The sequence below is a fragment of the Caloenas nicobarica genome, chromosome 18 (assembly GCF_036013445.1).
Source record: "Caloenas nicobarica isolate bCalNic1 chromosome 18, bCalNic1.hap1, whole genome shotgun sequence".
Lineage (NCBI taxonomy): Eukaryota > Metazoa > Chordata > Aves > Columbiformes > Columbidae > Caloenas > Caloenas nicobarica.
Genome location: NC_088262.1, coordinates 1,142,917 through 1,168,888, shown reverse-complemented (window position 1 = coordinate 1,168,888; position 25,972 = coordinate 1,142,917). Strand labels below are relative to the sequence as shown.

The window sequence follows — 25,972 nt, the reverse complement described above, 5'->3', positions numbered from 1 at the left end:
GGGACCCCCCACCCCTGCCCGCCCCACGCCCCCCGCCCTGCCACAGCCCCTATATACAGAGCTCCCCCGCTGTCCTTGTCCCAGCCAGGCTGGGGGAAACAGTGCACTGAAATGGAAACGCGACCCCCCCCTCCCGCCCCACATTATTATTATTTTTTTTGTTTCATTTTATGTTTTTGTTGGTTTTTTTGTTTGTTTGTTTGTTTTTTGTTGGTTTGTCTGTTTTCCATAAAACTTCCCAGAAGAAATACAATATTTACACGCAAAATAAATAGAACAACACACCTGATTTCTGCTTTACCTGCTGGCAAACAGTCAGAGGTACTAGGGAAAGTATGGCTTGTAGGGGACACCCCCGCGCCCCCTAGGACGACGAGGACGACGATGCCGACGATGCCCCCGTGCCCCCTCCCTGGCCACCCCGGGCTTTGCATAATCGCCGGGAAGGAGCCCCGCGGCAGGGGGGACACACGGGGGTTTGCCTGTCCCTGTCCCCATCCCCGTGCCTGGGGGGGCCGGGGGGGTCAGCAGAGGATAGGGACCCCGTCCGCGGTCACCAGCCGGCCCGTGGTGGGGTCGTAGGTGCCCGCCAGATAGTAGAGGTCCTGCCGGTCCTGGTACTTCTTGCTGCGGGTCATCTGCTCGTAGTGCTCCCGTCCCACCACCTGGCACTTGTGGGAGATGGTCTGCACGTCATTCTCGTCCTCGTGGCATGACTGGTACAGGGCGTTCTGCAAGGGGCAACACGGTGTCACCGGCTGTCCCCCAGCTCCGCCAGCCTGCCGTCCCCAGCGCCCCTCACCTTGCCGTCACTCTGCCGCTTGCCCAGCTTGGTCTCCTCCGGGTGGTAGAACCACTTGACCTTGACCACCATGTTGCTGCCCCAGGACTCCCACATGCTCTCGATGCGCCCGATGTAGGGCAGGTTGGGCCGCCCGGCTGAGAGGAACACGGCGCAGTCCCCGATGCGCAGCGTCTCCTTGCCCCGCACGATGGCCTTGTAGAACAGCTTCCGCGCCTTGCCCTTCATGCCCCGCCGCTGCAGGGGGAGCGGGGGGTCAGGGATGGGGCATGGGCCCCCCCAACCCCACACAACCCCCCACCAAACCCAGGCACCTGGGGAAAATGGTGCTGAGCCAGGGCGGGATGCACCCACAGCACCTACCCACACCCCCAGGCACCCAGCTCCATGCAACTGAGTGCCACAGCCAGGGTGACCAGCACCCAGCTCCGTGCACCCAAGTGTCACAGCCAGGTTGACCAGCACCCTGCGCTGTGCACCCTGCAACCCCTGGCACCCCACCCCATGCACCCAGCACCCACACACCCTGCACCCATGCATCCACGCCCAGTATCCCATTCACCTTGCCCTGTGCACAGACACCATGCCATGCACCCATGTGTTCTGCCCCATGCACTCTGCACCCATGCACATTCGCACGCGCCCCTGCACCTGCACCTATGCACACTGCACCCCTCTCCATGCACCTATACACCTGCATCCATGTATCCCATGCTGTGCACACAGGCACCCTGATGTGCACCCACGCACATCACCCCATGCACCCCACATCCCTGCCCCAGGTTCCCTGCGGTGTGCACACAAGCACCCTGCCATGCACTGTGCATTCTGCTCCATGCACCCGTACACATGCACACCCCACCCTGTGCACACAGGCACCCCAGCCTATGCACCTGCACCCATACACCCTGCACCTCACCCATAACGCCTCTGCACCCCACCTGCGCCCCCATGCCGAGCAGCCGGTGCTCCCGAAGACCCTGGCTGTACCTGTGTGGGGTTCCCCGACCACCTCCAGAGCTGGCGCGCAGGCAGGAAGGCGGAGATCTTTGGCCGGTTTTCCACCGAGGGCAGGCGCTGCCTCCGGGAGAACTCTTTGGCTTTGGAGAAGCTGAGGGCCTCCTTGCGCTTGAGCTTGGCCTTGGGGCCGACGGCAGCGGCCTTGGTGAGGAAGCAGCGCTGTGAAGTGCCGCTCTTGGAGCGCAGGGCCTCCGGCTGCGCCAGCAGCGCCGGCACCGGGTGCGAGAGGCAGGTCTGGAGCAGCAGCGCCGAGTCCTCATCCTCGGAGCTGTAGGAGGAATCCTCGTTGTCAGAGGAGCAGAGGCTGGAGGTGGAGATGGAGCCAGAGCTGGAGGAGGTGGAAGAGCCCGAGGAAGAGGAGGAAACCGAGAGGCGGGTCATGAAGCGCGAGGGCACGTTGGTGCCCAGCCCGCCCGCCTCCTCGTCCTCGTCCATGTCCGAGTAGGAGCTGTGGCAGTCACTGTCGCAGTTCAGGGCAAACTCGGCCTGGCCCGAGTATTTGCGCAGCGCCAGCCCCACAGGCAGCTGGTGCACGGGCACCCGGCCCTTCCTGTCCTTGCCGGCCAGCGCCGCATGGCCGTAGCTATGGCTGGCCAGGGGCCGCTCCAGCTTGGCCCCAAAGTCCTTCTCTGCCAGCAGCAGTGCTTTGCAGTTCTTGTTCTTGGGAGACGTCACTCCTTCGTGGTCCAGCTTCACCAGGTACTCGCCGCCTGCCTTCCTCCGGCTGCTTTTGCCCATTTCTGCCTCCAGCCGCTCAGCTTTCTTGGAGCGCAGGAGCTTCTGGGCAGCTGGTAGCACCAGCCCGGCACCAGCACCGAAGGAGGCGTAGGAGCTGGCGATGCGGCTGAAGGAGTCGGCGCCGAAGCCATTGCCAAAGACAGGGGCGGCGAGGTGGTGGTGGTGGTGGTGCACGGGGAACACGGCCTCCTTGGCCCGCAGCTTCTTGGTGCTGCCGTTCACCTGGAAGAGGTTCTGCAGCACGGCCGAGCTTTTGCTCGCCGCCTTCCGCTTCGTCTGCGCCACCGCCGACCAGCTGAGCAGCGGCCCCCCCCGCCGCCCCAGGAAGGGCTCGCTCAGCACCGGCCCCTTCCCACCCGACAGCAGCTCTGCGGCTTTGCCTGGGGGGACACAGGGATCAGAATGGGCTGTTGGCCATGAGGGAGGACAGATGGAGGGAGGCAAGGACCTGCACGTCCCTCCCTGCGGCCTGATCTCCATCCCCCGTTAGTGCAGCGCCCGGCACCACCCTGTCCCCATCCCAGCATCCCTCCCCGCACCCCGCCATACCCCGCTCCAACCCCCCGCACCGTCCTTCCCTGCATCCCCCCTCCCTGCTTCCCTGCCTGCTTTCCTGTCTGCTATCCTCCTCCACACCTGCATCCCAGCACCATTCCCCGCATCCCACTGCTCCTCACACCAGCGCCGCCGGCACCGTCTCCCTTGAGCACCCCAGGGGAAGGTGGCGTGTGGGTGGCAGCAGCCCCCCCCGTACCGCTTTTTTCCTTGCCAGCTGCCTTCTTGCCCGAGTTCCTGGGGGGCTCGGGGCTGTCGTGGTGGTCTGGGCAGAGGCTGGGGGGCAGCTCACCGGGGGGGCCCACATCGCTGCACGACCGCTTTGTCCGCCGGCAGGAGCTGGAGACCAGCAGCGCTGGGGAGGGCTCGGTGCCTGCAGGAGAGCACGGGGTCAGGGCCGGCCCCACTGCCCCCCCGCCCCCTCACAGCCCCCACCACACTCACACTGGATCTTGAAGTCGGGGGGCAGCAGGCGGATGTTGGAGACGGCGATGTGCCCCGTGTCCCCGTCATCAAACTCCACCATCACCGCCTCGGGGTCGTCCTCCTCCTCGTCACTGGAGGAGCCTGCGGCACGGGGAGAGCTGTTGGGATGGGGTGGGGGTCCCGGACACCCCGTGCACCCCCAGCCACCCATGGCCGCTCCTCACCTCGCACCACGTTCCCTGGGTAGAGGCACCGGGATTTCTGGCTCCAGTAGGCGCAGATGCGGGTGCCCGGCGGGAGGCTGCGGCGCGACTGGGGCCGCACATCGAGGACCTGCGAGGAACCAGCGTGATGAGCTCTGGGGGCACCCCCCGCGACAACCCCCGGCCCCCCACCCCACTCACCGCCTCCTGCAGCAGCTGCTCCTGCGAGTAGATGCGCTGGCGGTTCCCGCGCTCGCCCTCGATGATGATGCTGTAGCTGGGGAGGGGGCACAGGGTGGGGGCTCAGCACCCGCCGGCTGCCCCAGCGTCCCCCCTGCAGCAGGGACCCCACCCCAGCCCCCACTCACATGTCAGGGGGTTGGATGGTGCGGACGCTGCCGGCGTAGAGCAGACTGTCCTCCTTGGGGATGAGGACGTGCAGCCCGTCCCGCAGATCCTCCTTCTGGATGGCGCAGGTGTGGGGCAGCGGGGAGCGGCGTCCCCCCCGCGCCGCCCCCGCCAGGCACCCCCCGCCCTCCTCGTCCTCCTCCGAGAAGCTGCTGTTGTCATCGAAGTCGAAGTCGTCCTCCACGGTGAAGCTCTCCAGCAGTTTGCTGACTGCCCGGCCCTTGCACTGCACCAGAGGGAGCGCCGGGTGGGTGGGGGGGCGCAGGGGGGGCCGTGCTGGGGCGGGGATCCGGCCGCTGCCTCTCACCTGCTTGGTGGCCACTTTGCTCTTGACCTTGGCCAGCTTCTTGCCCTTGCTCAGGATGGTCTTGGCGCTCCGGGGGGAGAGGGCCAGCGAGAGCGCCCCATTCTTGCGCTGCGGGAGGGGGGTCAGAGCCGGCTGATGGCCCCCCCGCCGCCACCCCAGCCATAGCTCAGCACCTCCAGCCTGTGCCCTGGTGCCTCCAGTCCCTGCAAACCCTGCACCCCTCCCTTTGCACCCCATGGTCCCATGGGTGCTCCCCAGCCTTAGCAGCCCCCCCAGCCCCTGCACCCCTCCCTCTGCATCCCGCAGTCCCACTGGATCCCCCCCAGCCCCACCAGCACCCCCGCCCCGTGCAAACCCTGCACCCCATGGTCCCATTGGTGATGCCCATCTCCACGGTCCCATCAATGACCCCCACCCCGTGCGGACCCTGCCCTCCCACGGGCGCCCCCCCTTCTGCCCCCTGCTCACCCTCAGGGCTGACTGCAGCACCTTGCTCTTGCGTGTCGCTTTCTTCAGCCTCTCGCTGGCCAGACGAGCCCCCTCGTCCCTCGACCCGAAGTGCCGGGGGTCGGTGCCGCCGAAGAGGCTGCCAGGGGGGGCCGTGGCGCTGGGGCCACTGGGGGCCACTGGCCGGAGGCTCTCCTTGGCCTTGGCCTTCAGCTTCTTCTTGCCACCCTCCTCGCAGCCGCCCGCCTTGCGCCGCGCCGGCACCTTCTCCAGTTTGCTGGTCCCCGGCTTCACCGGCCGCCGTTTGATCTTCACCTCGCCCTCGGGGCTGCCGAGGCGGCAGGGCCCTGCGGCGGGGACGGGGCTCAGGGCACCCATGGGTGCCCACCCAGCCCCGGTGTGCCCCCCCTGCAGTGTGACCCCCGTACCGAGCAGCCCCTGCCGCTCCTTCTTCTTCTTCGCCTTCTCGTTGGCCTCCATCTTCACCACAGAGGACGGGGAGGGGCCCAGCACGGCCACGGGCACCGAGGGCAGCAGGGACAAGCCTGGCTCATCGTCACCGTCCTCGCTGTCTGTGTCCCCGTTGTGTTCGTCTGCAGGAGGAGCGGGCAGCGATGAGGGATCCCGTGCGCCCAGGGTGGCCCCTGCACCCCCCAAGCCTGGGGAGAAGCTGCTTCCCCGTGCGGGATGGGGTGAGCTGGGGCCACCCCCCACACCTGCAGCTGGATGCACCCTCCTGTCTCAGCCCCCAGCCCTGTGCTGCCCCCCCAGTGCCAGCCTTGCCTTTGAAGCCCGCAGGCTGGCGGGGGTCGGCGTCCTGCGCCTGGTACTTGGTGGCCTTGGCGCTCTTGGCCCGGGACAGCTTCTTCTGGATGCGGCCGCTGGGGTTGGGGTCTTTCCGGCGGAAGGGGCTGATGCCGGCGGGGAGCCCTTTGCTCTTCACCTTCTGCTTCAGCTGCGACACCTTGTGAGCCACCTTGCAGGCCAGCTTGCCCTGCGAGCCGCTCTTCTTGCACCGCACCTTCTCCTGGGGGGCACAGGGAGGCTCGGGAGGCGGCCGGGCCCCCCCTGGCCCCGGGGTGGTGTTCACCAGCAGTGGGGCTGGACTCACCGGGGAGCCCTTGAGGCTGCCGAAAGCCCCTTCGGCCAGTTTGCTCCTCTTCTTCTTGGGCTTGGGGTCCCCCCGCAGCTCGGCACACAGCAGGGACAGGCTGGTCTTCACCGCCCTGGCGGGGAGCGCGGCGTGGGCACGGCGCCCACCGGCCCCCCGCATGGATGCTGCACCCCCCAGCTGCATCCTGCACCCCCAGATGGACCCTGCATCCCCTGGTCACATCCTGCACTCCCCCCGGCCACCGCCAGCCACTGGCACCCCTTTCTTTCCCTCACATAACCTTCACTCACTCACTAATGTTTTGTGACATAAAACCTAGAGATTAATTTTTTTTTCTTTCTTCTCTGTCTTAATTGAAGGAACCATTTAGCGCAGATTTAACTGTTATGACCGAACGGGGGGGCCGGGGGCCGCGCGTGCACACGCGCTCCAAGCGTGTTTGGACTCACTCAGAGGATTTATGCAAATGGGCCTGTCGGGAGAGGCAATTTGTAGCAGAGAAGGACAATTATACAGGGCCCGGGAGTGGGGAAACGGCTGCGCCGGGCGGCTAATGGGTAATAATAAAGCGCCGGCAGCGATGAACGCCGCTGCAGCGTGACCAATGGCTTTATACGGCGCAGATAAAGAGGCTTTTATGCAACGCTGCTCCTGCGGCCGGCGGGGGGGACACGGTGCTGCCGCCCAGCCGAGCCCCCCCGGCGCAAGAGGGTTGAGAGTGGGAACACGCCGGAGCAAGCGGCCAGACGGCCCCGAAACGCGGCTGCTGCCCCCAAGCACCGACACCCCCACGTGCGATGGCCGGATCCCCGGCAGCGGGGCTGGTGGCCCGTCCCCGGGGACAACGACATGTGGTGGCCAGTCACTCACTTGACCTTGCGGCTCTCGGCCCGTCCCAGCGTGCTGGAGTGTTTGCGCTTCCGCGGCCGCCCCGGCCCGCGCCGCGCCGGGCTCCGCGAGCTCTCGTCACGCCTGCAGCCACGGGGAGACAGGGGGCACCCTGAGCCGTGGGGCCACCGGTGCCCCCTGCGCCGAGCCCGGCTGAGCATGGCCACAACCTCATCGCACCGGTGACCGCGGGACAGGGATGGGGACAGGGACGGGGACAGGGACGTACTCGTGGTCATGCCGCCGCTGCAGCTTCACCAGCTCCCGCTGCTTCTCCTTGTAGCGGCGCTGGAGCTCGGCCAGCCGCATCCGCACCTCCACCTCCTGCGTGTTCAGCTGCTCCATGGCCGCCTTCAGGGGACAGACCTGCGGGCCGGGGGGGGCAGCTCGCAGCGCCGGCAGCCTCGGCCTGGGGCTGAGACCGGGCACACCTCACCCCACCTCCCGCCCCGGTCACGGGTGAGGAGATACTCACAGCCTTGGTTTTGGGCGTCCAGGTGTACTTGCGGCGGGGGACGCGGGCGCGGGGTGGCGGGGAGGCGCGCAGGGGGCTGAGCGCAGGGGGGCTGCCGTCCCGGCTGGCCGCCTCCACCAGCGACCAGGCGGCCGCCACCGTGGCCAGGTTCTGCAGGTTGAAGGCCAGCAGGTCCTCGTCCTCCCCTGCCGGACGGGACAGGAGGTCAACACGGTCCGGGAGGACATGACCCGGACCCCCACACTAACCCTCCTGTGCTCTTGTGCAACAGCCCGTGCACACTGCGGTGGCACCGGGACTGCTACCAGGGCTGTGCAGGGTGAGGAGGGGTGTCTGTGGGGTGGGGGCCATGGGGCGCACAGCCGTGCCGTGGGGAGTCAGGACAAGCGGCGTGGCCGTGGGCCGCAGGAGGTGGTGGCGGGCAGGGGACAGTGCACAGGGCGCTGTGTGCGCGGCACGGCCAGCGTCCCGTGTGGCCGTGGGGCTGGGGCTCGGTGTGCAGCGGCGGCCAGCAATGAACTCATCGGTGAGTGGAACCAAGGCCGGGCTGGGAGGTGCATGGGGACACGGTGATGTGCCCCATCCGGCCGCCCCATCTGCAGTGGGGCGAGCGGTGGGGCCCCATGGCTGGCCCACGGTGTCACAGCCCCATTCCACACACGGCCACGGGCAGCACCGAGCACGCTGGGCCGCGCCGTCACCCGCCCGCGGCCGCGCTGGGGACGCGCCAGGACGGCGTTCCCCGCCGGGGCCCCCGGGATTCCCTGGGGAAGCCGAGCCGGGAGGGAATCCCGGCGCCTGCCTGGAGCCAGCGCTGGAGCGGAGCCCCGGAGACTGCCCCGGGCTGCGAGCAGGGCCTGGCCACGGGCACCGCACCGCAACACCGGCTACCGCAGCACCAGCGCTGCACTGCACCGCCAGCAATGCACCCCGCGCCACAAACACAGCCCCGCAGCGCACACACAGCCCCTGCACCAGCAGCCCTGCTCGTGCAACAGCTCATGCAAGAGCAGCCCTGCTCCTGCACACCCCGCACGGCCCCCCCATCGCACACCTGCTGCACGATCCCTTTGTCACGCCCTCACACACCCCCCTGGCCCCCCCGTGGGCAGGTGGCACCGCAGGTGGCACCCGCAGGACGCAGTGCCGTGGGGCGGGAGGTACCGGGGGGCACCGAGGGCCACTCACCATCCAGGGCCAGGTCGCAGCGGCGCCGGCGCAGCTCCAGGTCGGCGAGCTCGCTGAGCAGAGCAATGCCAGGGATCCCTGAGGCGTGTGGGGCGGGTGAGGGGGGCGCCGGGGGGGGGTCCCCGGGCGAGTCCAGCGCTGGCAGCTCCCCCAGGTCTATGCCGGCGGCGATGAGAGCCTCCAGCCCACCCGGGCAGCCCTGCCGCCTGCCGGGGCCATCGCCATCCTCCTCCTCACAGCTGCCCTCCAGCTCTGAGCCTTCGCTGTCGCCCTCTTCCTCCTCCTCCTCCTCGGCGGGGGGGCCAGGCGAAGAGGCCTCCACTGCAGGCACGGGGTGCTGTTGCTCTGGCGAGTTCTGCTCCGGCACTCCCTGAGCCGTGAAGGGCACCGGCGCCCGCTCCTCAGTGCTGCCCGTGGCCGGGGCCGGTCCCCGCTCCCCACACAGGGGTCCCGGGCTGAGCAGGAGGTGGTGGCGGTGCAGCAGCACCCCGGGACCCTCGGCCATCACTCCCCCGGCTGGCGGCTTCCGCGGGGGTCCCGGCTCCTGCAGCACGTCCCCAGCGGGGCTGAAGGTCCGGGACTGCTCGGGCTCGGCGGGCGGCGAGCCAGCGTGCATGGTGTCGGGGTCGGCCGGCTCGGCGGAGTGCGCCTCGGAGAAGCCCATGCTGGCGGCGGGGTAGCTGTAGCCGGGGGGCAGATCTGCGGGGAAGCAGGTGACACTCAGTGGGGACCCCCCGGCACTGCAGCCGCCCTCCTCCTCTCACCGCCCCGGTCCTACCTGGCTCCAGGGACTTGGGGTAGTCGCGGGGGGGCTGCCCCTCGCCCCGCTTGTCCTCACCGTCGCCGCCCTTGCTCTGGACGGGCAGGGGGCTGTCAGCTGGGGAGCGGGGGGCCACGGCGGAGCTGGCAGCGGGGCAGACGGGTAAAGTGCAGGGGGCCGCGGGGAGGGTCACGGGGCACTTGGCCGGGTGCCGCAGAGCCGGAGAGTGGCAGCAAGGGGACAACTTGGGGGGCCCGGGGGCCGCCGAGGCCAGGCCCTTGGCTGGGGGGTTTAAGGCAACTGCTTTGTGGGAGGGTTTGAGGGGCTTCTCGGGACCCCCCTCCTCCAGCTCCAGGGCCTGCTCCTCCGGCTTCCGCTGCGGGGGACACAGAGGTCAGCTCACGCCAGCCCCCACCACCCTACAGCCCTGCCCCACATCCCCCCTGCCCCCCACAGCCCAGCCACATGGTCCAAACTCTGCCCCCCAGCCCTGCCCCACATCTCACACAGCAACATCTCACCCCCCAGCCCCACATACCCACCTTTCATCCCAACCTCAGACCAGCCCCATGTCTCACATCCCAACCCAAACCGGGCCCCCACCCCGTCCCCCAGCCCCCCCAGCCCCCCGAGCACCTGGACGTGCGCCTGGCGCTGGATCTCAAGGGCCTGTGCCGCCCGCTGCTGCTGCTGCTGCAGCGCGTAGAGCTCCTGCTGCCGCAGGAACTGCGAGCGCGGGTACACGGGCAGCTGCCCCGTGTGCTGCAGGTGGGTGCCGGGACCCCGGCCCGGGTACATGGGGGGCCACAGCGACGCCTGGTCCATCACGTCAGCTGCCAGGGGTGGGGTGTCAACCAGGAACCTGCCTCGGGGTCACCCCGCAGACCCCAGTGGTGCCCCCCCAGCAGCACCCACAGGGACCCCAGCAGCCTCCCTTGCACCCCCAAAACAACCCACAGGGACCCATCTCCCACCCCTTGCACCTGCGGCAGTACCCCCAGGGACACCATCATGCTCCCCTGCACCCCCAAAAGCACCCAGAGACCCCATCTCACCCCCCCTGCACCCCCGTCCCCAAACCCCCCAGCAGTACCCCCAGGACCCCCCAGCACAAGGCAGAGGTGCCCACCCCCCCAGCGCAGCCTCACCCAGCGTGTGGGGGGCGCTGTGGGCGGGGGGCTCGGTGGGCAGGATGACAAGCTGGGCGGGGGGCTCCTGCGAGAGGGGGAACACGGGCTGCATGGTGCTGGGCATGGAGGCGGGGAAGGCGGGCGGCAGGTTCTGGTGCAGTGCGGGGTGGCCAATGCCTGTGGGGCAGGGGGGGCCGTCAGCGCCAGGGCTGGGGGGGCAGCACTTGGCCAGCCCCGCTGACGCAGCCCCCCGTTTGCCGGCGGCACTGACCGTAGGAGTGTCCCCCCATCCAGATGGAGGGGCTGCGGGTGCGGGGCAGCCAGTGCGTGTGCGCCGGGTGGCCGTGGGCGGTGGGGTCCCCCCCGAGCTGCCCCGCGGGCAGCGAGGAGCCCCCAGCGATCATCAGGTGGGGGGTCAGCTCCCCGGGACACCCCCCCGATGGGTGCATCCGGGCAAATTCCACCAGGTCCTTGTTGTCCCTGCAGGGAGATGGGGGACACAGGGCAGTGTGCTGGCACCGTGGGGACCCCCCGGCTCCCCCCATGGCACTTACTGGAGAAGCAGCTCTCGCCCCGGCAGCCCCAGGCGCTCCTCGCAGAGCCGGCCCCGCTCCTCCTCTGCCTCCAGGTCGATGAGGTGCATGGGCCGCGCGGTGCCCGCTGTGCCGGGGACACAACGGTGGCATCAGCACGGCACCGCCAGCCCCCACCACCCCACAGTGCCCCCGGCCCCTACCTTTGATGCTGCCAGCTGCCCGGCCCTGCCGCCCGGAGCTGCCGCCGCCACCATAGGAGGGTTCTGGGCGCCCCAGCGTGTCCTTCTGCCGCGCCACGGCCACGGCGATGCCAACGGGCGGCTGCCGCACCTCGCCCTCGCCGTGGGCCAGCCCGTCGTGCTCCCGGCCGCGGGCACAGTCTGGCCGCTCCAGCTCCGGCTGCCCCTTCCCCGGGGGAAACTTGGCATCCTGGTGGGCGCAGCTGCCCTTGACACCCCCCAGTCCCACGAAGGGGGGGCCCTTCTGCCCCCCCAGCAGCGCCTGGTTGCTGTATTTCAGCAGGTTCTTCATGGCCGACACCTCGTCCGGGGCGGCCGGTACCTCCTGGCCCAGCACCGGCCCCTGAGTCATCAAGGCAGGCGGCTGCAGACTCGTGCCGAAGGGGTCCAGGTACGGCCCCTTCCGCTCCTCCGGCACGGCCAGGGGGGGCCCCTGGGCCTGCACGCCCCAGGTGGGCAGGGGGGGTCCACCGTAGCCCAGGGCGCTCAGCTCCAGGGGCTTGCGCTTGCCCTCGGGGCCGGTGCCGGCCACCTCCGCCTCGGGGTGCTGCTGGTGCCGGATCCGGGCCACTTTCTGGGGAGCCAGCCCGGGCGGGGTGTCCTTGGGGGGGCCCTTCTCTAAAGTGCAGCAGGAGGGGCCGACCCGGACGCCCAGCGGGTCGGGGCGGGCGGCGCGGGAGCAGTCGGGCGCCGGCGGCACCTCGAAGTAGCCCTTCTCCAGAGCACCCTTGGGCGCCGGGGCCCGGCTGGGGAAGGGAGGCCCCTCGGCTGCCCCCCCGCCCAGGTACTCCAGCCCCTTCAGCCGGGCACCGGGACCCCCCCAGTCCAGCCGCCGGTCCACTGGACCCTCCGGCTTCAGCGGGTGGTGGAAGGGGCTGCCGTACGCGGCCGGGGGCTCGGCCCCCGCCTCGGCATGCCGCTCCTTGCCCTCGGCGCGCTCCAGCCCGCCGGCCTCCGCCGTCACCTGGAAGGAGCGGCTCTTGTCCGTCAGGTGCCCCACCGAGGGCACCAGCGTGGCCCCGCTCAGCTTCAGCTCCCGGCCGGCCGGCTCCGGCAGCGGGCACAGCACCTCGGGGCCGGCGTGCAGCTGCAGGCAGGGGAAGGAGCCGGCGGCGGGGCCGAGCGGGGCCGGCCCGGCAGGCACGGCGTAGGAAACGGCGTGGTGCAGCATCTGACGCCGCTCCACGCACTCGCCGTAGGGCTGGGGCACCTCAGGGGCCACCGGCTCCCGCTCGCCCCGGCACGGCTCCTTGGCGGCGCAGCGGGCGGCGCGGGGCAGGGCACTGCCGGCACAGCTGGGCAGCACGGCGCGGCCGGCATCACCATCCAGCCCCTTGGTGCTCAGCAGGCAGGATGCCAGGTGCTTGGGGCGGCCATCGCCGGCCCCCCGCGGTGGCAGCCCCTCCTTGCAGTGCCCCTCCGGCGGCACCGGCAGCACCGCCTTGTGCCGCTCCTTGGCGTCCTCCTCGGGCGGCCGCTCCTTGGGGTCGCCCTTGGCCGCCTTCTCCTTGCCCGCCAGGAAGCGGTCGAAGTCCTTGGGGGTCTTGGGCAGGGGCCCGGCCTCCCGCTCCCGGCTGCAGGAGCCGGCGGGGGGCCCGGGGGCGGCGTGGGCGATGCCGGGGAAGCCGTGGCCAGCGGGGAGCAGGGCGGGCTGGGCGGGCAGGTTGCGCAGGTAGAAGTTATCTGCAGGGGAGGGCAATGGGTGAGCCGCCCACAGCCCCCCGTGCCGAACGACGGCACAGTCCGGGCACCTGGGGCTGTGGCCGTGCCAGCGCCAGCTCCCTGCTAACGAGGGGAGGAGCGCGGGGGAAGGCACGACCTAATTAGCTCCATTTTCCACCCAAACAATGTTCCCTATTAAGCACCCGCCACAATATTATGAAAAGCGAGAGCGGCAGCGGCGGCTGGGACGGGTGCCCACCGCCCCGCGCCCGCCGGCCCTGCTCCTCTCCGGGGACCCGGCGCTTGTTTCACCACCACCCCCCACCCCAACGCCGGGCGCCGGCACCGGGGACGGCGCTGAGCCCCCCACCCTGCCTGGGTGGGGACACCAGCCAGCCCTGGGGCTGTGGGGCTGCGGCAGCACCACGGTGCGGTGCCAGGACCCCGATACCTGCCTTTCTGGCTCTCATAGAAGCGGTGCTGGCCGTAGAGGACGTTGCTGTTGCCGTGGTGGTCCAGGTGGCTCATGGGCAGGAAGGTGGAGGCCAAGCTCCCGGAGAAGCGGGGGTACCCCGGGGCTGGGGGCATGGCAGTCAGGGGGGCTGGAGCGCGCTGGCCGGCACACGGCCCCCCGCAGCATCTCTGCGCCGTGCCACGGCACGCACCGCGCTGCAGCAGCCAGGCCACGCACCGCTCCGGCTACAAACGCTTTGCCAGAGCCCGTCATCTCCTCCAGGTCAGGGCCCCGCCGCCCCCCCGGAGCTGCCACTGGGCTGAGACCCCAGAGCTCGTGTCGTGGCGGCCGTATCGCGGCGGCTCGGCGCAGCCCTTGCAGGCGCGTTCACCAGCGCTCGGGCAGGCTGTCCATCAGTGGCAGGCGCTGCCGGAGCCGCGTGCGCTGCCTGGCCCCCCCGCACCCCCCCGGCGCGCCGCGCAGGCCCCGGCACGCCGGGAGCCAACTGGCAGCCGGTCAAACTACCAGCTGGGCCGGCTGCCAGGGCCCCGCGCCAATACCACCTCCCCGCTCCTTAACTCTGTCGGCCCTCGCTCCGGCCGCGCAGGTGGGGACGGGGACACCGGCGTGCCGCAGGGCACCGGGGCCAGCGCAGGGCTGCGGGAGCCCCAGCCCCCACCGCGCTCAGGAAGGGGTGTCTGTCCAACCAGGGCTGCGTGTGCTGCCCCGGGGGTCCCTGCCGCAGCGCAGCCCCTGGGTCAGCCCCGGTGACACGAGCTGGTTGGGGCTCAGCCCGGCTCCGTTCCGGGGGGCTGCAGCCCCGCACCAGCCCCTCCAGCCCACCCTGGGCCCTGGCTGAGGGGGCTGCGCCTGCTCCCCATGGATGCCCGGGGGTCTGCGGGGCACGCTGACAGCTGTGCTCCCCTCATTGCCACCCCAAAGCTTGCTGTGTGCCAACCGCGTGCCTGCGCCGGCTGCCTGCCAAACCACCCCCGTGCCAGCGCCTGGGGGGTCCAAACCCCATCCGCGTTGGATGTCACCCACCGGCACGGGGCAGAGCTCTGGCCGTGTCCCAGTCACCCACAGGGACAGTCTGCCCCCCCGCCCTGCGGTGCTGCCACCCGTCCTCACCCCGGCGCCCGCTCACCTTCGTGGGAATGCGAGAACCAGATCTGGGAGGTGCCAGAGTGGGGCCCGCGGAACGCCGGCTCTGGGGGGGATGCGGCGGGGCCAGCGGGGTGGCTGGGTGCCCCCGAGCCCAGGCTGCTGCTCAGGAAGCCCCCCATGAAGGACGAGGCGGGTGCGTTCCCCATCAGGCCACTGCCGGCTGCGGGGAGAGAGGAGCGAGTCAGGGGGGCCCGCACACCCTTGCGCACCCACCCACCCAGCACCCTCACTTGTGCACACTTGTGTGCAATGTACCTGCTGCAGGGCTGCATACAGCCTGCGGTACGTGCGTGCAGCCCTCATGCACACGCACCCCCTGTGCACACACATCCCTCGTGCATGTACGCTGCTTGTGCACGCACAACCCTTGTGCACATGCTCCGACCCGCCAGAGCCCGGGAGGGGGTGGCAGGAGGGCTGGGGACATGGGGACAGCCCAGGGCAGCAGCTGTCCAGGGCTGGGACACCGCGGGGGGAGCAGAGCTGCACAGGTGTGCATGTGTGTGCACACGCGTGTGTGTGCAGCGAGGAGCAGGCATGCAGGGAGGACGGGGCTGGCACAGGAAGCACAGGGCAGGGGAGCAGCCCCTACCCGGACCCCGGTGGCCTCCCCCGCAGCCCGGGGGCCCCCAGTGCCCCTGGGAACACCCAGGCCAGCGCTTCCCACACTGGTGGAGCCGTGAGGTCATGGTGGAAACACCAGAGCCGGTGGCCAGCGGCCGGGTGGGAGCCAAGCGGGGAGCACCAGCCACCTCTCGCCGCATGGCCCCGCTTCCCGTGTCCCTGTGTGTGCCAGCGCGGGCTGGCGGGGTCACGGCCACCCGTCCCCTCCCCGGCACGGCTCGGCGCGGTGAGGAGGAGCCCGGGCTGGCCGGCCGCCCGGCCGGGGCAGGAAGCGACGCTTTGCTCTCTAAGCCGGCCCACGCTCCCCGGCTAATCCCTTCGGGATGCCTCTGGGATGAGTGTCGGGATGTGGTTTCAGGCAGTTCGCTCCTTCCTGTGCCGGACGGCCGGGACCCAGCCCGGGCAGGGCCGTGTGGGCTGGGGGCACGGTCACACCCTGCCTGCGGCCCTGGGAACCGGCACCGGAGCCGGACGCTGCCCCCACCATGCCGGCACGCACCGGGACCCGTGGGCACGTCCCACTGGCCGGCCTGGCCACGCCAACGCGTCCCAGGGGAGCTGTGCCCGGTGCTGCCCGCGGGCAGCCACCCCGGCGCACCCCCAGCCCCGGCCGTGCCGGGGGAACCCGCTGCGGGGCGTGGAGCCGGCAGCGTGCCGGGCGGCTGTGCCGGGCAGGAAGCCGAGGTTTCCAGAACGAGCCTTTTCTGGAAGCTGTGAAACAGGCTGTAAAAAAATACCCCCCCCCCGATGGCGGGGCTGGGCTGGCGCGGGGTGTCCCGGGGGGGCTGGCGGGGCCGCAGCCGCCGCTCCCCAACCTCCCACCCGCTGACTCACGCCCACTGGCACGGCCGGATCCCCAGCGCGCTGGCCCCACGGCCGCTGCACCATTCCCACCCGCCCCGCTCACCCCGGCCCCTCGCATGCTCGGTGTGGCGTGGCACAGCTCAGCATGGCACGGCTTGGCATGGCACAGCTTGGCACGGTACGGCTCAGCGTGGCACGGCTTGGTGCACAGGCACAGAGCAGACCTGGGTGCTGCCCCCCCGGCCACAGCAATGGGGAGGGCAGGGAAGGGTCCCTGAGACCGTGCACAGCTCACCTCACCCACGAGGCGGTGCCAGATCAGCCCCATGCCGAGTGCGGTGCCGTGGGGCAGATGGGCAGCGGGGTTACACCCCGGGTCCCCCACCCCCCGGCAGCGTCAGCCTGGGAACTCCCTGGCCGGGCTCCCCGGGGCCAGCACCGTGAGTCACCCCACGGGCAGCGCTCCCGGCTCCAGCACCGGCACGGCCAGCGAGAAAATCCCCTGAGCCGGGAGCCAGCAGGGAGGGAAGGGGGGTCCCGGCCATCGGCCCCCGGCTTTGCTTCTCACACCTGTGCCAGGAACCCCAACAGCTCTGGCACAACCATGCGGCACCGTGCTGGCCACATCACCCCACAACTGTCCTGGACCCCACGGCGTGGCCAGGCAGGGAAACCGAGGCAGGGGAGGGGGAGACGCACCAGTGGGTTTTGGGGCTGGCGGTGCCAGGACCCCCTGAATGGGGCCGGGGGGGGAGGGCAGCAGCCGCAGGAAAGAGTTAAGAGGGAAGCGAAACCGCTTCCCCCTCCCCACCGCCAAACCGCAGCTGGGGGAGTCGGGGGGGGCTCTTTGCCTTGGCCCCGAATCCCCAGTGGGTCACACGTGGGATGAGTGCGCTGAGTCTCAGCACAACCACACCGACAGCAGCGGGGGGTGCAGGCTGGGGGGGCGAGCGCTGGTGGGATGCGGGTCAGTGAGGGGTGCTCCCTGCCAAGAGCCACTCTTCGCCCCCGCACCGATCCCGGTGCAGATGGGATGATGCTGCGAAGACAGAAAGTCTCGCTGCTGGCGAGCGGGGCCAGGGCAGGTGGGGGGGCTGCAGCCCCGGGGGTCACTCCAGCCCAGCAGGTTTCTGGGTGGGGGCCAGCAGTGGGGTCCCCAAGGGGCTGCCAGGAAAAGGAGGGGGGTCCCCAGCTCCCCATGGCTGCACCCTGATATTTAGAGGCTCCATTTTGCAGAGGGAGGTGGGGGGGCTGCAGCCTCCCAGGGCCCCGGACGCAGCCTGGGCGAGGTGACGGTCCCCAGGTCCCCGCGGCGGCGGGACGTGCGCGGGGTTGGGTTACTCCCTCGGCTATTTCGGGGCTGGAACATTCCTAGTGGGGCCGGGGCCAGGGCCGCACGCGGAGACGCCGGGAGCTGGCAGGGACCCTCTGCACGGCGCCCCCATGGCCAGGCACCCCGGGGAGCTGCCACCCCCGCTCCCTGGGCCCGCGCAGGGGGCAGGATGCAGCCCCCGGGCCCCCCCCCACACTTTGCAACCCATGCGGCCCCTTTAAATATTTGGCAAATAGAAAATAAGTGTAATATAATTTCCTCGGTGTTATAATTTAAGATTAATCCATATTGTTATGGCACTAAATAAATGCCGTAATATTGAAATGCAGTTCAAATTAGCTTGACAGAGTGCCAGAAGTACAATTAAAACGTTATCCGATGGGTAATCACACGGCAGTTGCTCCGCGCTAAGTGCCACTCGCAAGCTGTCGGCTTTCAGTGGAGGGAAGGGCCGGCTGGAGCTGCCGCACGCTTGCACGCTGCCGCACGCTTGCACGCTGCCGCACGCTTGCACGCTGGCCGGGCCGTGGTGCACGCACCGCTCAGTGCGCGCGGCTTGCACCGGGTTTGCAAGGACGGCGCCACCTGCACGGCCGGTGTGTGCAGCTCGCTGCACGCTCCTTGCACGACTGATGCACGCTGCTGGGCGCACGCTGCCTGCACGGTCAGCACTCACGGTTTGCACGCCCGATGCACGACTTGCAGGCCCAACACACAGATTGCGAAGCCCAGAGGCCATTTTGGAAGCAGCCGCGGGCCCAGCACGGGATGGGGCCGCAGGGAAGGCAGGGAGGGCCCAGGGGTCCCTGTGTCCCACAGAGGCCAAGCACGTGGCTCCCCCAGGGGATGCCACAAAACTCGGGGCTCACAGTGACCCCGTATCTCGTAGAAACCCCTGCAAAGCGTCGCACCCGCGGGGTCCTGGGCTGTCTGTGCCCCGAGCGGGAGGGAGTAACAACAAGGGGCTGCGAGGACTTGTCCCCTCCCTCGCCCCTGTGCCGGGGAAACCCAGCACCCAGCAGGGTCGGATCCTGCCCTGAGGTGATGCTGGGGTGCAGGCAGGGCGCAGGCAGGGGCGCAGGCTGGGGTGCAGGCAGGGTGCAGGCGGGGGTGCAGGCTGGGCACAGGCGGGGGTGCAGGCTGGGGTGCAGGCTGGGGTGCAGGCTGGGGTGCAGGCAGGGCACAGGCGGGGTGCAGGCGGGGCACAGGCGGGGGTGCAGGCAGGGGTGCAGGCAGGGCACAGGCAGGGGTGCAGGTCGGGGTGCAGGCAGGGCACAGGCAGGGGTGCAGGCAGGGTTGCGCTGTGCCCATCTGTTTCGTTTTATGGAGCGGATCAAGAAGAACTCCAAGAATGAGATTACTGGGTGAGTGTTTATTTACTGCTGGGGTGGGAGGGGGCCGGGGGGGCACAGCCCGTGTGAATCCCTGCAGAGTCACTGAATCGCCAAATCCTGCTATTTTTATTTTCTGCTGTAATTCCCCACTCGGCTGTTGTGTATCGCTGCCATCAGCACTGGGAGAGGAACCAGCTGCGGGGCGGACCGGAGGGTCCCAGAGGGGCACCCAAACGCTCCGTGGAGTGTGTCCGCACCCCCAGTCCCCCCCGGCGCCCCCAGCACGAGGAGCAGACGAGTTAATCTCAAAATCTGTTCTAACTTTGACACCTACTTTTTAAAATGTGGCGCGTGTGGCAGCACGGCCAGGCCGGCACGTGGTGCTGCGAGGGGGAGCGGGGAGCCCCCGTGCCGGGGCCGTGCCGCGGCCTCCCAGCCCCTCACAGACCCGCGGTCATTACCGAGGAAGCCACGACGCGGAGCGGCTGCAGCGCTGGCACCCGGCCCCACGTCACCACCCCGGCCGGGGGCCACCGTCCCCGCCTGCCCCTCGCCAGCCCCTCCCCAACCGCGACGGGGAACCGCGCAGCGCCCGGCCTGCAACCAAACCCGGGGAGGGGGACAGCTGTGGGAGCCCAGCCACCTGCCAGCACCGCACCGTCGGCTCACCACCCCGGCACCGCCGGGACGCACACGCACCGGGATGCACGCACATCAGGATGCAAACCGGCACCAGGATGCAAACCAGCACCAGTTTGCAAAGCGGCACCACTGGGGTCGAGCTGCACGCCAGCACCACTGCAAAGGGTGCTCTCGGCACATCCCGGTGCTGGCGCGAGCCCCCCAGCCCCAACAGACATTGCAACGCACCGAGGGCTCTGCCGTGGCGACAAACAGCCCGGCACGATCTCAACTATATATTAGTCCATAAAAACGTCAGAAGGGCAAAAATGGAGGCCCGGGCGTAAAGCATGAGCTCGGCTGAGCCTCTGCCCGAGCTTCCCACCCCCTGCCCACGGTGGGACCCTCGGCCACACTCGGCACAACTGCACCGGGGCGGTGGGACCGCAGCCCCCAGCTGGGCTGTGCCCCAGCAACACCGCGATCGGGGAGCAGGGGCCGCAGCCCAGCCGGGCCGGGGCTCCCTGCAGCTCTGGGGGTCCCCAGCCCCCCCACGCCACCAGCAGCGGGCAGGGCCGTGGCTCCCCACACCCCGGCCCCCAGCACCGTCTCGCACCGTCATTTGCATGGTCCCAGTGCCAAAACCAGATGCAAACCGAAGCATTTGTTTGCAATAACTGCACAGCCCTGAATTATGGCTTTAATAAAATCAAACTAAACAGTTTTTATCTCCCCTTCCCAGGGCGGCCTTCGGCCCCCGGCGCTCGGCAAAGGCTCCTGGGAGGTGTAGTCCGGTCCGGCACCGGGAGCCATTTGGGGGAACGTGGCTGGAGCCCCCCCCGGCCGGCGCGGTGCCCCGGGGCTGCCGCGTGCCACGCCGCCACTGCTGCCCAGCAAACCGCGGGCTGGCTTTATTTGCTGGGTGGGGTAATTATCAATCATCGGCGTTAATTACCGCTCCGCGTGCTGCCACAGCTCCCGGCCCCATGGCACGGCCGCACCGTGGGGACACTGGGGTGCCAAACTCAGGGACCCCCCTCCCGCCGGCCCCAGCACCGCACTGGGCGCTAAATTATAATTTTTATTTGCTTGAGCAATGTTCCCATACACGCGGGAGCCTCCAAGTGTGGCTCGCCGGGAATGGCTCCGGCTGCCCCGGCCCTGCCAAAGCCGGGAATATTTTTAGCTCTTTCTGTTGTTGGGTTTGGCTTCTCTCTTTTTTTTTTTTTTCTTTTTTTTTTTTTTTTTTTTAAGGCAAGTTTCTCCCGGGGTATTTTTAGCCTGATCCATGTTATTTTAACAATCTCCATTGCATTCAGGCTCCCATGTGTCGCCCAGGCCCCGGCGGGCAGGAGGGTCCAGCCGCTGCCGCCGGGGGACACGGCCACACCGAGGAGCCAGCGGCACCGTTCCCCAGAGACCCCCCCGGCCACCGCAAGGCAGAGAGGGGCCGAGCCCCCACCCCAGGGACGGGCACCGAGCTCCCCCCAGGCTCCCTGCACCCCAAAGCCAAGGGGGGGTAGCCAGGGCAGCCCCCCCAGCCCAACCGTGGCCCTGGGGGGCCCGGCCACAGCGCGGGGGCTACCGGCACAAAGCGAAACCGCCCCGGGCATGGTCCCGATCCGGCACCGCCTCCCGGCACCCCCCGGTACCCCCCGCCATCCGCCTCCTTCCAGGAGCCATGGGCCCCGCCACCACCCCCCCGCCAGGCTGGCCGTGCCCCCCGCCCTAATCCACGCACTAATTGTAATCCCATTAAAGCAGATATAATTTTATTAGTATTCACAGCTCATCAAGGCGGCGACAATAACCGGCGCTGCCGCCGTGCCGCGGCGAGAAAACCGCCAGCGCCGGCGGGAAGCAGGAGGCCCTGGGCAGCGCCGTGCCGGCCCGGCACGCTGCACGGCCCAGAGCTCAGCGGCAGCAAACCAGCTCCCGCTGCCTGTGCCCTCGAACCCCCCGCACCCTGCGCCCCGGTTTGAGCGCCCTGCACCCCGATTTCCCGCCGCGCGGCCGCAGCCTCCGCACACACCGCCGCAGACAAAGCCGGGGAGGCAGCACACGCTGGGGATACCGGTGCAGGGGCTGGATCTGGTGAGCCCCATCCCGGTGCCGGCACGGTCGGCAGTGCCACGCTCAGCCGTGCGCTGCGCTTTTGTCCGTCTCTGGCAAGACAGCAGCTGCAGAGGCGAACGCAGCCGCTGCAAACCCCTTCTCTGCCTGACACTTCGGCGCTTTATATATAGCCGGGCTTTGCCGGCCTTTCCCTGCCGCTGCACCACGGCACCGCCGTGCCGGCCCCGCGCATAACGGCCTCCTTGTTTGCCCAGAAAGCGCTTCCTTGTTCGCGCACCGGGATCTGGCCGAGCCGGCCCCAGGGTCACGCTCCTCCCGAGCCAGCAGAACAGGCAGGGAAATGCCCCCCCGTGTGCGTGAGCCCCCGTACACCCACCCCCCCAAATCCGCCGGGCACAGTGACAGCGGGCGCAACACAAAGAGGAGGCCGAGCCCCCAGTGCACAGGCCCCCCGCGCCCCTCCCGGCCCCCACGGCGACCCCTCTGACCTGTGTGCGTGGCCATGGAGATGGGTGCGGGGAAGTACTTGGTAGGCTGGAAATGTCCGGGGGGCTGCACGGCACCGTGCGCCGAACCCGCCACGCGCCCCGCGCCGTGCCGGTGGCCCAAGCTGCCCCGCTCCGACAGCAGCCGCGGCGGGGGCGCGAAGTCACGGCCGTCCATGCCGGGGACACCCACCCGCCCGCGCGCTGCCCGCGGGGGGCACGGCGGGACGCCGATGCGGCTCCTCGGCGCGGCCGGTGATCCTCAGCGCCGCGGCGTGCCGGGCTCGGTGGCAGTATGCCGCGCTCCGCGCCGGGGCTCCCGGCTCATCCTCCGTTCCTGGTGCAAAGGAGAGAAAGGAAAACGTGAGAGTACGGCCAGGCTGGGGGGGCACGGCCCCCATTCCCCCAGTGCACAGCTCCCAGTTTCCCCAGTACACAGCTCCCTTTTTCTCCAGTATCCCCCGCGCACGTTCCCTGATGTCCCCGCCATCCCTGGAGCACAGCCCCCCCAATTTCCCCAGTAACCCCCGTGCACGAGCCCCAGTTTCCCCAGTGCACGATCGCTCCATTTCCCGGTGCTCCCGGGCTCCCCGCCCCATCCCGGGCACGGCCTCGGTGCCCGCGGCACCGCTCGTTGTTCTCCCCGCTGCTCGGGCCCTTTTCCCTCCGGTGCTCGGGCCCCCGTTCCCCGCCGCTGGGTTCTTTTATTTTCCCTGCCGCTCGGTCCCCGGCTGCCCTCGGCTTCCCCGGTGCACGGGCCCCGCTTCCCGGTGCACGGCGCCCTCCTCGTCCCCGGCCTCCCCGGTGCACGGGCCCCGCTTCCCGTTGTCTCCCCGGTGCACGGCGCCTTCGCCTCCCCGGTTTCCCTTCTTCCCCGGTTGCACGGCCCCGCTTCCCCGCTCTTCCCGCGGTGCACGGCCGCTCCTCTCCCCGCTTTCCCCGGTGCACGGCGCCTTCCCCTTCCCGGTTTACCTCCGCCCCGGGTTGCGCGGCCGCCGCTCCCCGGGATTTCCCCGGTGCTCCAACCCCCCGCTCCCCGGTGCTCGGCTCCCGCCCGCCGGAGCCCGCCCAAAGCGGCGCGGAGCCCGCCCGGTGCGCCGGGCCCGCCGGGGCATTGTTCTCGGCAGCGCCGGGGCCGGCGGGCCCGATCCGGCGGGGACACCGCGGCTGCCGGGGCCGGGCCGAACAAAGGGGCGCGGAGCAGCGAGCGCGGCCGGGGACCCCCGGGCCCCCCCCCCGGGCCGGGGCTGCACGTCCCCGGGGCCGCTGCGGGCGGCGGAGCGAGCGCGGCCGCGGTGTCCTGGGGGGTGGCGGAGCGGCGGAGGGCATCCCCGGGAAGGAGAAATACACGCACAGCGAAAAAAAATAAAAGTGTATTTTTTTTTTAATTAAAATTGAAGAAAAGCAATGTGAAAAAGGCAATTTTTTAATGTAAAAAAATAACGCTAAAAAATATTTAAGGGGAAATTATTTGAGGCAAAAAAAACATTTAATGTAAAAAAATTAGTTCAAAAAAAAGATTCAATGCAAAATGTTTTAGTGCAAAATATTTAAAGGCAGAGATTTTTAGTGCGAAGGTTTTTAACGCCAAAAAAAATTATCGTGTGAAAAATTAATGCGAAATAATATTTTAACGCAAAAAATAATAATAAATATTTTAATAGAAAAATAAAATGTAAAATATATTTTGATAAAAAAGAAGCGAAAATAAATTGTTAAGGCGAAGAAGAAAAAAAAAAAAAATACAAACCAAAGCGAAAAAAAACAATTAAAATAAACCCCAAACACCACCACCACCAAGCCCCCGTACGATCGCAGTTACTTACCGGAGGGGCGTTCCGCGCGCGGGGCGAGTGCGGTCCCGCCGGCGCGGGGCGGCCCTGGCGGGGTGCGCAGCGTGCTCCTGCCGGTGCCCGTGCACTGCCCATGCACCGGCTGCTCCTGCAGCAAAGGGAACCGGAGCGGGGGGGGGGGACGGGGGTGGAAAGGGGGGGTGTAAAAGGGGGGGGACCCCGCCGCGCCTCCCCGCTCACGCCGCACACTCCGCCGGGGCGACGCGCCCCGCATGCTAATAAGCGCGTGCCCCGCGCGCGCGCCCCCTGATTGGCCGCCGCGCGGCGCTCGCGCCCCGCCGGCTAATCCCCTCCCCTATTTTTTTTTCCGCCCCTCTCCCTCGCCCCGCCTCCGCGTCAAGGGGGAGCTCTCCCAATAGGCTGGCGCTCCGCCAGCCGCCTGCCAATCAGAGCGCGGCGGGGGTTGCGACGCCGAGCGGCGGCGCCTAATTCAAGCCCGGCGGATGAATGGGAGGGGAGGGAGGAGCGCGCATGCGCCGGGCGGCGCGGCGGGGCGGGGCGCTGGTGTTGCGGCGGGAGCCGCTCTGTACGGACAGCGCCGCGCAACCCGCCGCGGCACAGCCCCCGCCCCCGCCTGCCGATTGGCTGGCCGCCCGCCAGCTCGCTGTCAATCACGCAGTGTAAACAAGGCGCTGATTGGCCGGCCCCTGCGAAAAGCGATGACGGGCCCGGCGAGCGGTTTCAAGGCGGCCCCGGGGCCGAGGGAGGGGGGGGGGAACCGGGCGGCTGTTTCCAGGCTCCCCCCGTCGCCCCCCCCCGCCCCGGGTGGACCCCGAGGCCCGGGAGCTGCGCGGGGGAGATCAAAGGCGGCGGCGAGAGGGGAACGGGACGGAGTCGCCCAGCGGAGTCACCCAGCGGCTCCGCCGCGCTGCCGGCAGGTCTGCGGGGGGGCCGCCAGGAACGGTCGCTGTGCAGTGCTGGGGGTGTGCAAAGCGGGGGGGCTGCAGCGCTGGGGGCCGTGCAGTGTTGGGGGGTGCAACGCTGGGGTCCCATGCGGTGCAACGTTGGGGGCCCGTGCAGTGGGGGGATGTGCAATGGTGGGGTGTCAGGCAGTGCAAGGTGAGGGGGGTGCAATGCTGGGGGGCCGTGCAGTGCGATGTTGGGCGGCTGTGCAATGTGAGGGGGGGTGTGCAATGCTGGGGGTCCTGGCAGTGCAAGGGGGAGGGAAGCAGTGCAATATGGGGGGGCCGTGCAGTGGGGAGGGCAGCAGCAGGCAGCGGGGGCCGGTACCCGCGGGGCCCGGCAGCACCTGCTGCTGTAGGTCCTTGTCGGGGCACTTTTTTTTTTTTTTAAATAAAAGAACGTAATTGATTGAAAATGCTCAAATAAATCCAAATAACTTGTAAAAGATATTAGATTACAACGGAGCTATTCATTACGCTGGGACGACAATCGAGTTAGGAGGGCAAGTGGCTGGGGGACGCAGCGCAGCCCGTGGGGACCCTGCGGCACCGCACAGACAGACCTGCGCACACCGGGACACACGGACGCAGCACGCTCACGCACCCCCGGGGACAGGGCACGAGGACAGGCTGCAGGGACAGACGGCCGGGGACAGACGGCCGCGCTGCGGGGCTCAGCCCTGGCACGGGCAATGCTGCACGGGGACGTGCAGGTGCGGCGGGGAGCGAAGCACAGGGACACACGGACAGAGGGACGCAGGATCACACGCACGCTCTGCCGCTTCCACAGCCGCTGTGCGAGGGCCGCGGGGCCGGCAGCGCTGCCGGGGTGAGCGCCGTGGGCTCGTCGGCACAGCCGGGATTTCTCCTCCAGCCGGGTGAGGAGCAGGGCAGGGGCTGGGCAGCAGGAGCGGGGACGCGCTGGGACCCTCTGGGACACAGCCTGGCTGTCCTGCCCGCTCGGCGCACCCCTTCCCTGCATCCTGCCCCCAAAAAGCTCTTTTTCTTCCTTGGTTATTTTCCCTGTGGTGTTTCAAAGCAGCTGCCGGAGCACGGGCTGAGCCGTGCAGCCGGACCTGGGCACCCAGGAAAACCTACCACGGGGAGCGGGGTGGCCGCATCCCGACCGCCCGGCAAGCATCTCCTGGGGATGTGTACGGCAGCGCCGAGCCACAGCCCACACCCGGGAAATGCAGTAAAACAGCCCTGTTGGATCCTTCCCTCTGTGGGAAAGGCCAGGAAGGGGCTCTGGCCTGATAAATAACATTACGGATTAACCCAGCGCAAGGAACCGTTGCTGAACGGGAGCACAAGGCAGATCCCGGCGCTGGGGTGACGGTGTGCTGGGTGGGAGCAGCGCGGTGGGCTGGGGCCGGCACATTGTTCTGCCGCCGGTGTTTGAGGAGAACTCGGGAACAGCT

General features: G+C 69.0%; 2 protein-coding genes across 2 annotated transcripts; one reads left to right on the top strand and one right to left on the bottom strand.

Annotated features, from left to right (window-relative positions):
- Positions 1–144: 144 nt before the first annotated feature.
- Positions 145–23,892, bottom strand: BAHCC1 (BAH domain and coiled-coil containing 1). The gene is made up of 27 exons (XM_065647688.1): positions 23,623–23,892; positions 21,800–22,133; positions 14,500–14,679; positions 13,354–13,476; positions 11,198–12,919; positions 11,016–11,121; positions 10,733–10,941; positions 10,480–10,638; positions 9,968–10,164; positions 9,350–9,707; positions 8,572–9,270; positions 7,384–7,568; positions 7,138–7,274; positions 6,891–6,992; positions 6,018–6,132; positions 5,690–5,933; positions 5,335–5,499; positions 4,928–5,253; positions 4,460–4,567; positions 4,113–4,378; positions 3,946–4,021; positions 3,766–3,874; positions 3,560–3,682; positions 3,315–3,488; positions 1,793–2,940; positions 803–1,039; positions 145–731 (listed from the first exon to the last, which is right to left on the bottom strand). The coding sequence occupies exons 2-27, from the start codon at positions 21,972–21,974 to the stop codon at positions 525–527; spliced, it is 7,650 nt and encodes a 2,549-aa protein (XP_065503760.1). The 5' UTR covers positions 21,975–22,133; positions 23,623–23,892; the 3' UTR covers positions 145–524.
- LOC135996271 (collagen alpha-1(III) chain-like) lies at positions 21,973–25,972 on the top strand. The gene is made up of 5 exons (XM_065648092.1): positions 21,973–22,165; positions 24,009–24,527; positions 24,999–25,264; positions 25,342–25,429; positions 25,591–25,972. The coding sequence occupies exons 1-5, from the start codon at positions 21,973–21,975 to the stop codon at positions 25,806–25,808; spliced, it is 1,284 nt and encodes a 427-aa protein (XP_065504164.1). The 3' UTR covers positions 25,809–25,972.

Excerpts from the sequence above, each read along its gene's own strand:
- LOC135996271 (XM_065648092.1), top strand. The coding sequence starts at position 21,973 with ATGCCGGGGACACCCACCCGCCCGCGCGCTGCCCGCGGGGGGCACGGC. Across the intron at positions 25,265-25,341 it reads TGCTGCACGGGGACGTGCAG|CCGCTGTGCGAGGGCCGCGG; the intron begins GTGCGGCGGGGA and ends CCGCTTCCACAG. Across the intron at positions 25,430-25,590 it reads GGGATTTCTCCTCCAGCCGG|CAGCTGCCGGAGCACGGGCT; the intron begins GTGAGGAGCAGG and ends GGTGTTTCAAAG.
- BAHCC1 (XM_065647688.1), bottom strand. The coding sequence starts at position 21,974 with ATGGACGGCCGTGACTTCGCGCCCCCGCCGCGGCTGCTGTCGGAGCGG. Across the intron at positions 14,680-21,799 it reads CTCCATGGCCACGCACACAG|CCGGCAGTGGCCTGATGGGG; the intron begins GTCAGAGGGGTC and ends CTCTCCCCGCAG. Across the intron at positions 4,379-4,459 it reads GCAAAGTGGCCACCAAGCAG|TGCAAGGGCCGGGCAGTCAG; the intron begins GTGAGAGGCAGC and ends CCTCTGGTGCAG.